This window comes from Saccostrea echinata, unplaced genomic scaffold (genome assembly GCF_033153115.1).
Source record: "Saccostrea echinata isolate AGI-Se365-2 ecotype Australia unplaced genomic scaffold, CSIRO_AGI_Sech_v1 ptg000075l, whole genome shotgun sequence".
In the NCBI taxonomy this organism is placed as follows: Eukaryota; Metazoa; Mollusca; class Bivalvia; order Ostreida; family Ostreidae; genus Saccostrea; species Saccostrea echinata.
In genome coordinates, this window is record NW_026889824.1 from 390228 (window position 1) to 404617 (window position 14390).

At 35.8% G+C, this 14390-nt stretch overlaps 1 protein-coding gene across 1 annotated transcript in view; it reads right to left on the reverse strand.

The window, feature by feature from the left end:
* The window catches only part of LOC133176376 (mitogen-activated protein kinase kinase kinase 4-like), a 204342-nt gene that overhangs the window by 124967 nt on the left and 64985 nt on the right, over window positions 1-14390 (reverse strand). Inside the window, exons 6-7 of the mRNA XM_061311501.1 lie at window positions 12121-12327; window positions 6543-6642 (exon numbers count right to left, since the gene is read on the reverse strand). Of these exons, the coding sequence (XP_061167485.1) occupies window positions 6543-6642; window positions 12121-12327 (307 nt within the window). The remainder of the gene's footprint in view (window positions 1-6542; window positions 6643-12120; window positions 12328-14390) is intronic.

Here is a 14390-nt window from a genome sequence, read left to right on the forward strand (position 1 = left end):
TGTTTAAGAATACCCAGGAGCAGAGAAGAAGATTTTTGAAGAATTAATGCATTTTCCCTAATTCATCAATAGAGCCCCACCCCAACACAAAAACCCCTGACCCTGGGGCCATGATTTTCACAATTTTAGAAGAGGCATCCTTGCTCATCATGTATTTAGTTTGTTTAAATAATACCCAGGAGCGGAAAGAAGATTTTCAAGGAAATAATGCACTTTTACTATATGATCTAAATAGCCCTGCCCTAGCACCAGTACCCCTGACCCTGGGGCCATGAAATTCACAATTTTGGTAGAGGCACCCTTGTTTATCAAAACTATGTATTTATTTTGTTTAAATAATGCCCAGGAGTAGAGAAAAAGATTTTCAAAGAATTAATGCACTTTCACTATATGATCTATATATCCCCTACCTAGCACCAGAACCCCTGACCCTGGGGCCATGAATTTCACAATTTTGGTAGAGGGCTCAATGCTTATTACAATCATACCAATAGTTTGACTGCTTGATGTCCAGGAGTAAAGAAGAAGATTTTTAAAGATTGCATTAATTTGGGTGGTTTTAGCCCCACCTCTCAGGCCCCAGGGGGACAGGGACCATGAAATTCACAAATTTTGTTCCCCTTCACACATAGATGCCATATGCAAAAATTGGCTGAAATTGGTTCAGCGGTTTCGGAGAAGCTGAAATGTTCAAATGTTAACATATGACAGACGACGACGGATGAAAACAGATAGCAATAGGTCACCTGAGTGACTCAGGAGACCTAAAAAAGAACCGTGTAATCTTGATGCGACACTTTGTAATAAGGGTACTGCATGACTCTTGGATTTGTAGGGATATCTAACAAAAAACTTTTCTTAACACTTGGTGATTTAATTTTTAGTTTTAATGAGTAGTTTTAAGCTGCAGTTCACATTTTTGTACAGATGTACCAACTGGAAGTTCTAGATTCTATGTCTCAAACCTATATAAATCCAAAATGACTAAGTCAAGCATAGGTAATCAGAGATTACAGAGCTCACCTTAACGAATGTTGTCTTTAAGTAAGGCAAAGTCCCACACTAAACTAATAATCTAGGAGTGTGCATCCCTAGATGCAACATTTATGCAAATTTGGTCTGATAGGGCTTGCAGTTACTTGGGAATAGACTTATCTGAAAACTTAAAACTAGTCACTCATCCAGAAAATGTAAGTCAAATCCAGCATCCGAAGCAAGTTTTGAGATTGTTCGTCCCTTGATGCATCATCCATGCAAGTTTGGGTCAGATAGGCCTTATAGTTACTTGGAAATGACATCTGCTCCAAAAACTTTAACCTGGTTACTCATTTGGAAAATGTAGGTCGGATCCAGCAACCGAAGCAAGTCCAGTAGTGTGCATCCTTAGATGTATCATCCATGCAAGTTTGGGCAATATAGGGTTTATAGATACTTGGAAATGACATCTGCTCCAAAAACTTTAACCTGGTCACTCATCCATAAAATATAGGTCAGATTCAGCATCCGAAGCAAGCCCAGTAGTGTGCATCATTAGATGTATCATCCATGCAAGTTTGGTCAATATAGGGCTTATAGTTACTTGGAAATGAGATCTGCTCCAAAAACCTTAACCTGGTCACTCATCCGGAAAATATAGGTCAGATCCAGCATCCGAAGCAAGTCCAGTAGTGTGCATCCTTAGATGTATCATCCATGCAAGTTTGGTCAATATAAGGCTTATAGTTACTTGGAAATGAGACCTGCTCCAAAAACTTTAACCTGCTCCAAAAACTTTAACCTGCTCCAAAATCATTAACCTGGTCATTCTTTAGCTGAAATTGCAGCATCTGAAACCTTGACTGGTACAATAAAACACACTAGAAGCATCCTCCATGCATCTCTGACTAATATAGGCCATAGAAGTACTTGAAAAGAAAACTGCTCAAAAAACCTTAACCTGGGACGCCGACGCCGAGGGTATTACATAAGCTTCCCCAACTTCGTTGAGGTGAGCTAATAAAAATGAAAAAAAAAAACACCTGTAAAATGCAGAAAAAACTAGATATCATTGAGATGGTGGCCATCTCAAAGGGCCCCGCTTTCAGCAACGAACATAAAAATATAAGGTAGCTGAAAAGGGTTTATTTTGAAGAGGACATTTGTGTACTATTACGGGATGTGTTGTTTCAGTCTAAAGGGCTTCTATGTCATCTTTGTTATAATAAAATATGGCACAAAAATCACAAGTGCTCCATACCCTCTATCAAAAAACGGCTCAAAAAACACGAATGTTGCATATCCTTTATGAAAATTATTGCATATCCCTTATCAAAATATGGAAGGAAAATCACAGATGTTCCTTACCCTAAGTCAATTGGTAAAGTTTGAGGCTGACTGGACTTAAGAGAAAGAAATTATGCACTGAACAAAGATTTTAAACAGAGAGGCTATTTTAAACCTTGATCCTTGACCAAGAAACTTCGTTCAAGGTCACTGCACATCCATTGACCAGTGGCACTCTGTGAAAGAAGAATGAGCCACATTGGACCAAGGGGAGAGAAGATACGCTCCAGACAAGGATTTTCATATAATTCTGCTATGACCTTAACCTTAGACCTAGAAACATGTTTCAAGGTCACTGCACACCTTTTACCCAAAGACACTCTGTGGGTGAAGTGTGAGCCAGATTGGGCCAAGGAGAGAGAAAATATGCTCCAGACAAGAATTTAAACAGAGAGGCTATTTTTGACGTTGACCTAGAAACTTTGTTCAAGGTCACTGCACATCCACTGACCAGTGGCACTCTGTGAGTGAAGTATGAGCCACATTGGACCAAGAGGAAAGAATGTATGCTCCAGAAAAGGATTTTTCATATAATTCTGCTATGACCTTGACCTTAGAACTAGAAACATGGTTCAAGGTCAGTGCACACCCTTCCCAAACACAATCTGTGGGTGAAATATGAGCCAGATTGGCCAAAGGAGAGAGAAAATATTCTCTGGACAAGAATTTAAGCAGAGAGGCTATTTTTGACCTTGATTCTTGACCTAGAAACTTTGTTCAAGGTCACTGCACATCCACTGACCAGTGGCACTCTCTGAGTGAAGTATGAGCCACACTGGACCAAGAGGAGAGAAGATATGCTCCGGACAAGGATTTTTCATATAATTCTGCTATGACCTTGACCTTAGACCTAGGATAATGGTTCAAGGTCACTGTACACCCTTTACCCAAAGACACTCTGTGGGTGAAGCTTGAGCCAGATTGGGCCAAGGAGAGAGAAGATATGCTCCGGACAAGAGATCTCGGACGGACGACTGATCACTAAAGGGCGCCCGCAGAGCGGGGCCCTAATTACCCAATAATGATGAAAATAGCAGGTGCACACCTTCATATGATGAATAATTAGTGTAGAAATTTTCAGACGAATCTATACAATAGTCTCTGAGAACAGGTCCAGATAAAATCATGTAATTAAAATAAATTAAACACCTGTAAAATGCAGAAAAATTATCCAGTCATGATGAAAATACCTGGTGCACACCTTCATATTGTGAATAATAAGTGTACAAATTTTCAGACAAATCCATGCAATAGTCTCCGAGAACAGGTCTGGACAAAATCTCATCTACAGACAGACGGACATGGTGATTCCAATATACCCCCCTAAACTTCGTTTGCAGGGGGTATAAAAATCTATCTTACTGAAAGGAAGTTGAATGCAAAAGCAATTTATTTTGCCTGCAGTGGCACATATACAAAAAATATATTATGGAGATCCTATGGAATTATAGACCCCCTAAAAATATCAGACAAGAGGCCCAAGGGCCTTAACGGTCACCTGAGTATGATACAACAATTTAAAGGATGCATAGAGTATAAAATGAACTGAAAGGTGAAACTTTGTTGCCAAAAAGCAAGAAAAATAGGGTGATCATGATCAACAAAATAATTGGTCTTAATATTCATTAACAGTTTATAAATCTAATCCCCATTTATCACTATCACCATACAGTATATTAACAAATTATCAATGCTTCTGTACTATTTTAATCCTTTGTTGAAATTTCTTACATTGGCCTCTCTTGGTCCTTGATGAACATTTAATAAGACAAGTTATTTTTGTCTCATTTTTATTTATCTACTACTTACAAGTGTTTCTGATCATTAAAACTATGAAAGTACTTTTTGTATTATACAATAAAAGTTTTTGCATAATTATCTTATTCTATTTACCTTTCAAGTACATTATTTACAGTGATAAATTATCAAAAGTAAATGGCAAAGGGGGAATAACTCCTCTCAGTAGAATACAAAATAATAGAGCCCTGGCCAGGACCAGAACACTTGACCAAATGGTCCAGATGTTCAAAAATCTGGTAAAAATAATCTTCCTTATTAAAACTTTCACTCTTTTTGCCTCTGATATGCCCAAGTGCGGAGAAGATTTTTAAAGAAATAATGCATTTTTACTACAGATTCACTATATTATCAATAGAGCCCCCCCCCCCCCCCAACACCAGAGCTTCTGACCCTGGGACCATAAGTTTGCTCATCATAACTAATCACTGTTTATCTGCTTAACACCAAGGAGCAAACAGGATTATTAAATAGAATTAATACATTTTTACTATATTATCAAGAGCCCCACCCTCACACCAGCACATCTGACCCAGGGGTCATGAAATTCACTACTCTGGAAGAAGCACTCTTGCTCATCATAACTACACACTTAGCTTCATTGCTTTTTTAACCAGAAGCAGAAAGGAATATTTTCAAATAAATTTTGCTTTTTTACTTTATAATCAATAGAAGCCCCCCCTCCCCCCCACCAGAACCCTTAAATCTGGGGTCATAAAATTCACAATTTTGGAAGAGGCATCCTTGCCTATCATAACAATGTACTTAGTTTGTTTAAACAATACCCAGGGGCAGAGAAGAAGATTTTCAAAGAAATAATTCACCTTCACTACAGGATCTATATAGCCCCACCCTAGCACCAGAACTCCTGTCCCCGGGGCCATGAATTTCACAATTTTGGAAGAGGCATCCTTGCTTATCAAAACTATGTATTTAATTTGTTTCAATAATACCCAGGAGCAAAGAAGTAGATTTTCAAAGAATTAAGGCATTTTCACTATATAATCAATAGAGCCCCGCCCTAACACCAGAACCCCTGCCCCTGGGGCCATGAAATTCACAATTTTGGAAGAAGCACTCTTGCTCATCCTAACTATGTACTTAGTTACTTTATTTTATACCCAGGAGCAGAGAAGAAGATTTTCAAAGACTTAATGTTCACTATATAATCAATAGAGCCCTGCCCTAACACCAGAACCCCTGCCCCTGGGGCCATGAAATTCACAATTTTGGAAGAGGCACTCTTGCTCATCCTAACTATATACTTAGTTACTTTATTTAATACCCAGGAGCAGAGAAGAAGACTTTCAATGAATTAATGCATTTTCACTATATAATCAATAGAGCCCCTCCCTAACACCAGAACCCCTGACCCTGGGGCCATGAAATTCACAATTTTGGAAGAGGCACTATTGCTTATCATAACTATGTACTTAGTTACTGTAGTTAATACCCAGGAGCAGAGAAGAAGATTTTCAAAGAAGTAATGCATTTTCACTATATAATCAATAGAGCCCCGCCCTTACACCAGAACTCCTGCCCCTGGGGCCATGAAATTCACAATTTTGAAAGAGGCACTCTTGCTTATCATAACTATGTACTTAGTTACTGTATTTAATACCCAGGAGCAGAGAAGAAGATTTTCAAAGAACTAATGCATTTTCACTATATAATTAATAGAGCCCCGTCCTAACACCAGAACCCCTGACCCTGGGGCCATGAATTTCAGAATTTTGGAAGAGGCACTCTTACTCATCATAACTATATACTTAGTTAGTTTATTTAATACCCAGGAGCAGAGAAGAAGATTTTCAAAGAAATAATGCACTTTCACTATATAATCTATATAACCCCTCCCTAGCACCAGAACCCCTGACCCTGGGGCCATGAATTTCACAATTTTGGTAGAGGGCTCAATGCTTATTACAATCATATCAACAGTTTGACTGCTTGATGTCCAGGAGTAAAGAAGAAGATTTTTAAAGATTGCATTAATTTGGGTGGTTTTAGCCCCACCCCTCAGGCCCCAGGGTGGCAGGGATCATGAAATTCACAATTTTTGTTCCCCTTCACCCATAGATGCTATATGCCAAATTTGGTTGAAATTGGTTGAGCGGTTTCAGAGAAGAAGCTAAAAATGTTCAAATGTTAACGCACATCGCACGCCGACGGACAAAAACGGATAGCAATAGGTCACCTTAGTGACTCAGGTGACCTAATAAAAAAATGAGGGCTACATTATTGCAGCTACTCAAGAAGTAGCATGGTCACACTTTAGATATTAAAATTGCCTTCTACGATCACTGACACATTTTTTGTCCCATGTTTGCATGAAATTGGACAGTGGTTCTGCAGTAAAAGTTGAAATGTGGAAATTTAATGATCCACAAATTTTTGGCTAAGGTGAGCCAACAAAATTTTACCTTCCTCAAAGCTTTTGCAAATCCCAGAGCCTTTGAGGCTCTCTCTCTAGCTTCATTGAAGAGTTTTTTGCAATTTCTGGAAGTTTGTTGAAACAAGTGCCTAAAAAAAAAAATAAGGGAAAAATGTGCAAATACTGGTTTGACAAGATTCCAAAGGATATATAATAAAATTGAATCATTAAGGTTTGCTAAGTATCTAAGAAAAAAAAATAAAGATGATAAAATTTTACAGAATAAGGGATGCTGGGTATTTCCAATAATGTATGACCAAACTATAGCCCCACCCAGAGACTTAGTTGCAATGAAATTGCATAAGTTTGGTAGAGTGTTAAGGTAGTCCAATCCTCAGGTTCTTAAACTCAGCTTTTAAGTAATTGAAAATGCTCGCAAAAATGTCTCTGATTTCACATAGTAACATGAATTTACCCATGGAATTTCTTCAAAGTTCATTATTGTTGTTAATCATATTACATAGGGAAAATTATCAAATCTCAAATATATTTTCAAGAAATGCAAATAAAAACACCAGCTATGTATATTCTAATTGAAAATTGATAAACAAATGTAATTTAGAATAGAAAAATATAGGTATCCAGGTATTTGGAGAAAATTGCATCTTATTTTATGCTTTTACAGTATTTCAGTTCTTCTTTTTACTTCAATTGCCATATAATACATAGTGTAAACATAGGTAATCAAAAATTATGAAGCTCAACTCGACGAAGGTTATCTATAAGTAAGGCAAATCTCACATTATATTTTTTCTAGTAAATGTTCATCCCAAGATCAATATCCATACAAGTTTGTTTTAAGAAGGACTTGTAGTTAATTGGAAAGTAATCCGCACAGAGACCTGCTCGAAAAACCTTTACCCTGTTTACTAATCAAGAAAATTTTGGTCAGTTCCAACATCTACAGCAAGTCTGGAAGTTTTCATCCATGCTAGTTTAATCATAACATGCCATAATATTATATAGCTACTCCAAAAACATTACCCAGGTCAATCATTTCGAAAATGTAGGTCAGATTCAGAATCCAAAACAAGTCTGAAAGTGTCCATCCTAAGATACATCATCCATGCTAATTTGATTCAAATATGGCTAAAATTCACTCATCTGGAAAATCGAGGTCAGATCCAGCATCCTAAGCAAGTGTGGTAGTGTCCATCCCTAGATGCATCATCCATGTAAGTTTGGTCCAGGTAGGGCTTATAGTTACTTGGGAATGGACCTGCTCCAAAAACTATAACCTGGTCACTCATCTGGAAAATCTAGGTCAGATCCAGCATCCGAAGCAAGTGTGGTAGTGTCCATCCCTAGATGCATCATCCATGTAAGTTTGGTCCAGGTAGGGCTTATAGTTACTTAGGAATAGACCTGCTCAAAAAAACTTTAACGTGGTCACTCATCTGGAAAATCCAGGTCAAATCCAGCATCCAATGCAAGTGTGGTTGTGTCCATCCCTAGATGCATCATCCAGGCAAGTTTGGTCCAGGTAGGGCTTATAGTTACTTGGGAATGGACCTGCTCCAAAAACTTTAACCTGGTCAATCATCTGGAAGATCTAGGTCAGATCCAGCATCTGAAGCAAGTGTGGTTGTGTCCATCCCTAGATGCATCATCCATGCAAGTTTGGTCCAGGTAGGGCTTATAGTTACTTGGGAATGGACTTGCTCCTAAAACTTTAACCAGGACGCCAATGCTAACAACGACGCCAACGCTGGGAGTATAGCATAAGCTCATCTCGACTTTGTCGAGGTGAGCTAAAAAGCTTGTGGTATCAATGCTAGACATCATATATCACATCTAATTTCATATCATTCTAATAAGCAGTCGTATCTAATGCTAGACTAAAGGACATTCGATTTCTCTAAAAATGAATTCATTTTTTTTTTCTTTTATGGGGTACAAATGTCAACTTTTTACAAGACCGTTTCTAAGACTTCAAAGAACTCTGAATCATACTTAGATGCATAAAATGAAAATTGTTGCACAAAAAGATTCATTTTGAGACTTTTTAAATAAAATAATAATTTTGAGAGTTATCCTTCCTAGCTGAGAATCGGATATCCTTAAGTACTGTTAACAAACTTAATTCTCACGCAAGAAATCTCTGTGACCTATTTTTTCACTGTAGACCATTAATTTAATTGTGTATTTACACTGAATGTTTCCACAGGCAATTATTCTAGTATTTAATTGTTCTGGATGGATTTCAAACAGAAGACTTGTAAAGATAGTAAAGTCATGAATAATAAGTTGGTTTACAGTACTTCTTATAATAAAAATAATTTTCCTGGTTTGTGGTTTATGAGAAGAGAAGATTTTTCATTAATATGATGTAGTTTGAATATGCAGTTAAAGTATTCCATTGAGGGAGTTAGCAAGATTACAGTTCCTCGAGGCCAGGACTATTTCCCGAGGCAAAACTGAGGGTAATAGTCCTATTCGAGGGGAAATGGAATCTTGCTAACTCCCTTAATGATATACTTTTTGACTGTTTTGTTATATCAATACAAAAGTTATAATTATGGAATTAAGAGAAAAGAATTATGGATAACTGGGACTAGCTTTCAAAGCAGGGACCACTTGACTAATGAACAGCAAAATGAGGTTAGTCAATTCACAGCGATTTCTAGAGAATTATTCACATCTAACAATCTAATTTTATAGGGGAGAAAATCAGTAGAGATATAATTTTTACCTAACTAATCTCTCCCCAGGGGTCTACATCCTAGGGCATGAATTTCATAATACTGCTCAATGGTTAAGTGATCATTAATTGTTAACATGCTAACAGTTTTCCAGCTAGATATCCTCAAATTAAAAAAAGAATGTAATCTAATTTCAATATATGAGCAACTCATTCACAACCTAGGGACTGAACCATGAACCGTTGGGCCATGAAATTTAAGCCAAACTTTAAGAGGGCTTGGTGTTAATTACAAAAATGAAAAAAAGTTGCCATCTTAATTCCAAGAGAAAAGATTTTTAACGTAGGTCGTGGGTTTGCTGACGTCGTTAAAACTGGGTACGCAATTTATATGATTTGGGCGATTTTCTTGTGCACATTTGATTATGACGTCACAATGAAAAAGAAATCTGCGATGATTTTTGTTTTATTAAATTCTTCAGTATATGATTATTTAGCTATAACTTTTCTAGGAATTGATAGTTTAGTGTTATTTTATTTAAGCAACAACTTATCACAAATAATGAAGGCTTTTTACGATTTGCATAGTCGATACAATACTTAGATAAAACTTTTGTTGGAATTGGTAATTTAGTGAAGAAGGCTTATTACGATTCGAATGATCGACACTGGAAGTAATAAAAAACGTTTAATTATTTGTTATCAATCGCAACTTCTCAGACCTTTCCTGCAAGCTTGGAAAAACAAGTGGTTGTTTTTCGACTTGTCGGAAAGGCCCGAGAAATTGCGATTGATTTGTTTTCACTTGGTATCGCGAAAAGATATGGACACGAGGTTCAACTGACCTTTTTTTCTTTGATCGTATTTGAATTAACAGTTTGTTTTATTAAGAAAATAGCCATTATTTAAAAAAATCGCAAATACACCTGTTACATCAAAAGATTAAACTTTATTTTTAAAAAGGATATTTTTAAAATATATAGATCTACAAGTTTATCATAAATTAAATACTGCTAAGGTACGATGAAACATAAAGACAATTTTTTAGCGACACTGACCTCTTGTTAGGGGACAACTATTTGAATCTGAGGGAGAAGGGGGTGGCAAATTTTACTGAGTCAGATTGTTTATTTTCATGTGACGGTGAAGGACAGATTATTTATTTCCAAAAAAACAAGGACAGATTATTTATTTCTTCTTCACTGAAAAAAAATCTGACAATCAAAAAAAAAAACATAATAATAATAATAAAAAAAAAAAAAAAATAAAAAGAAAGAAAGTAAGAAAAACATCAAAGTTGAAAACTCCCATTTCGGGGGGGGGGGGGGGGGGGGGGGGGGGCTAGAACTAGTCAAGGACAGATTATTTATTTTCTTGCCTAGTCAAGGGCAGATTATTTATTTTCAACATTTTCAAGGACAGATTATTCATTTCCAAAATCTGTAAGCCCCCCTCCCCTCGAATGAATTGATCGTCCCCTAAGCAACAGCTTGCAATGCTGTTACCTACAGATTTTATTTGCTACTTTGCTTTCCATGTCCAACAAGTAGAATTAATGTTCTAAAAAAAACTGGCTGTTAATTACGTCAGATAAAATTAATTTTTAAATCCTCGTCCCGTTTACCCTCTGAAAATGTAGTATGTAAAAATAAATATTTTGTTTAAATATATACTGAAAATATATTGTATTTAGCCGGGACAATATTTGCCAGAAATTCGAAGAATTGAGTGCCCAAGTTGCTGAATGGTCTAAATAAAAACATTTTATATACTTGAATTACTTGAATTACCGTTTTTCGCCAGCACGCTGGAAAAGAAAATACACAGCCAAATGTAAGGATATATACATCTAATCTACGAAAAAAAAAGAGAGCAAAACAAAACAAACAGAAAAGAACCGTTAAGAAAACAACACATAAAGCAAGTAAATTGGAAGAAAGAAACTAAAGGATTGATTGTTGTTTTACGTCCCTTGCGAGAATTTTCACTAATATAAGACGTACAAAAACCCTAATCTGAAGAGAAACTAATAATCATTTCATTGATATTAAATTATTATGATACGATTCACGGGTCACTTAAAGCAGATAGACGTGAATTTCTTTTTTATAAAAATTATTTTGTCTTATTTTTCTGCACTGAATACCGGATAGCTATTCACGATGTCAAGCATGACGTCGCGATATTTTATGACGTCGTTCTTAAAAATGTTACATTTTGCGATATAGAAGCAATTATCCACGTTTAAATTACTCGAAAACTAGCCCGAAGACATATTAATTTTTTCACATTGATTTATTTCAAATCAATTCTTTGTTACAATACCAAAATTGAAACAATTTCGTCTGCACCATTTAAATGTTATTAATATTTTTTGAAACAAAATCTTGCCTCAAAACTAGCCGAAACTGAAGTTTTTCTTATATAATTCAATAGAACAACATCGAAAATGTAACGACACTTTTAAATGGCGTGCAAACCCGCGACCTACGTTAAAGATTTAATGTTACTTCAATATATGACCAACTTAGTTGCAATCTGAGGCCTAAGCCCTTGACTTATGAATTTAACAATTCTGGTAGAGGGCTAGTTATTACAATCATGTAGTTTTCCTATTACATGTCCATGCAGAAGTAAAAAATTTTTAGATAGCATGAATTTTATGGTTTTAACCCCACCCTTCTGGTCCCATGGCAACTGGGCCATAAAATTCATGATTTTTATTCCCTTTGACCATGCATGGATGTTTTACATCAGAATTGGTTGCCCATTTCTGAAAAGAACCTGAAAATGTTAAAAAGTTAATTAAGGATGCAAGAACAAATAGCAAGAGGTCACCTTGAGTGACCTAAAATAATGAGGAATTGGTTTTAGTTTTGGTGCTTCATGATTAGATTGTCAATTTCTGTTCAAAACAAATTCTGACCTAATTTCCTGAATCATTAGCTTCTGTTGTTCGTGCACCTCGTCATTATTGTCACTGTCGTTGTTGTTATTGGTGTCCTTCTCTGTTGACTCCTGTACCTCCTCATTGTCCTCGTTTATTGTCAGGTTGTACAGGCTTGTGGTGAAATCATCTATACCACTCTCCAGAAAGTCTGCTATTGAGTTCAGAAGACTACTAGCCAGTGAACTAAAATGTTTACATCAAACTTTACACTGTATGCTTAATGTGTTATGTATTTGTAAGGTCTCTATGTTCACTATCATATATGTTATTGAAATGCATGTTTCTAGATGATTAGGAGTAGAAAGAATTTTACATATACATGTATATATATTACTTGGGGCCACCCTTGGACCTGAGGTTGAGAACACATATTTCACAAATTGGTTAAGGCAAATAGATTACTTTAACCATGCATGACGTCTGCCTGCTAAATGTTCAAAAATAAGTAAGATCATCAAAGGTACAATGTGCATTGACATTTTCAAATTATGACTGAGTAAGCCCGTCTACTGGAACCTGAATTCTGAAAAAGGCACATTTTCAGGCAAATAGCTTACAATACTGCTATCATGCATCAAGTCTACTTGATAAATGTCCATGAATAAATAAGATTTTCAAAGGTACCAGTATGTCCAACTGAGCCCCACATGGTTGTAATCTGCTTTTATTAGATCCATTTTGTCAGACTATAGATATTTATAGTTTATACTTTGTAACATTGGGAACTCTGGGACATTAACAAAAAGCATGCAGCATGACTTGGATGTTGTGGTGTATGGAGTTGGTTTAAACATGACACAACAAACATTACACTTGTGGCCTGAAATTTGACCCGGCAGAAATAAATTTCTACAGTACAGGCCACGAGTTTTCCCCGAAAAACACGGGGCCCCGTGGACCAAAATGTAGGCATCTTTGACACTTTGAAGTCGGGGTTTCTGTGCACCATGCAACATATCTGGACACAATGCATCACAGCTAGTGCCCAATTATGGAAGATCACGCAGAACTTATAATAAATATTTTCATTGTCTTTATTTAAGCAATTATATCAACTTCCTTTTGAAATAATTTATTGAACTTTTTCCATAAATATTAGTACTTACTCGATATACAGATGTTTAAACAGTACCAATAAGATGCCCTAAAATACAATATCCACGTGCTCGTGTCCAGCAAACAACAAACTCTTCAAATGTGTATGCGCACTCACATTTCAAAATCCTAATTATATGAGACAAATATGTTCAATAGACTATTGGTTGTCTCTACTTTCGATTTTAACTGTGTTCATTTAAGTTATATAGTCGTTTTCTTTCAAGATCGTTTTTGCAATACTTATGCATTCATATGTAGTACTCATCAGATGCATGATTTATGTAATGAATAATTTTGTACATAAAAAGAATTTTTAAAAATATGTATGAGTGAATTAAAAAAAAAAGACCACCAAACTGAAATTTTTTGGAAAAATTCAACTACTTATAACATATTTTTCACTTAATACATCATCATATTGCACATGCATTCTAGTTTAAAATCCTGAAGTGGCAATAGAATAGACAGTTGGATTAAAAAGTTTCAGAATTTTTATTAGTAAAATTTCTTTTGAAAAAAGAAAATATCATTACACCTTAAAAGACTTTCTAAAATACATAATCACAAGAAATTATAGTTTTTAATGCTTCAAAATGGTAAAAGGGTATAAATGATTAAATCTAGACCCTGATTGAGTATCTTCTCTTTTATATGTGACAAAAAATTGGCTTTTTGATTGCTATTTTACATTATTTTTTTCAATTCTGGTTTGGAAAGTTTTAATACGAAAACAAGATGTGTTTGTGAAACACTGATGCCGCCGTATGGCAGCTTATGGTGAAAGTTAAAGTTTCTCAAATGCAAGTCAAAATCCAGGCCAAAAGATAAAAAATGTTGAATTCGAAAGCCCTAGCTGCAACTGTTCAAAAGTTATGGCGAAGGTTAAAGTTTTTTAAAGGTAAGTAAAACATCAAGGTCAAGGTCAAAGTTGTTGGTATCCAAAGGAAGGTCTTGTCACAAGGATTACATATGTAAAGTATGAAAGCCCTACCATCAACCATTCAAAAGTTATGGCCAAGGTTAAAGTTTTTCAAAAGTAGGTCAAACTCCTATGTCAAGGTCAAAGGGTCAAAGTGGTTGGTATCCAAAGGAAGGTGATGTCATAAGGATTACATATGTGAAGTATGAAAGCCCTAGCATCAACCATT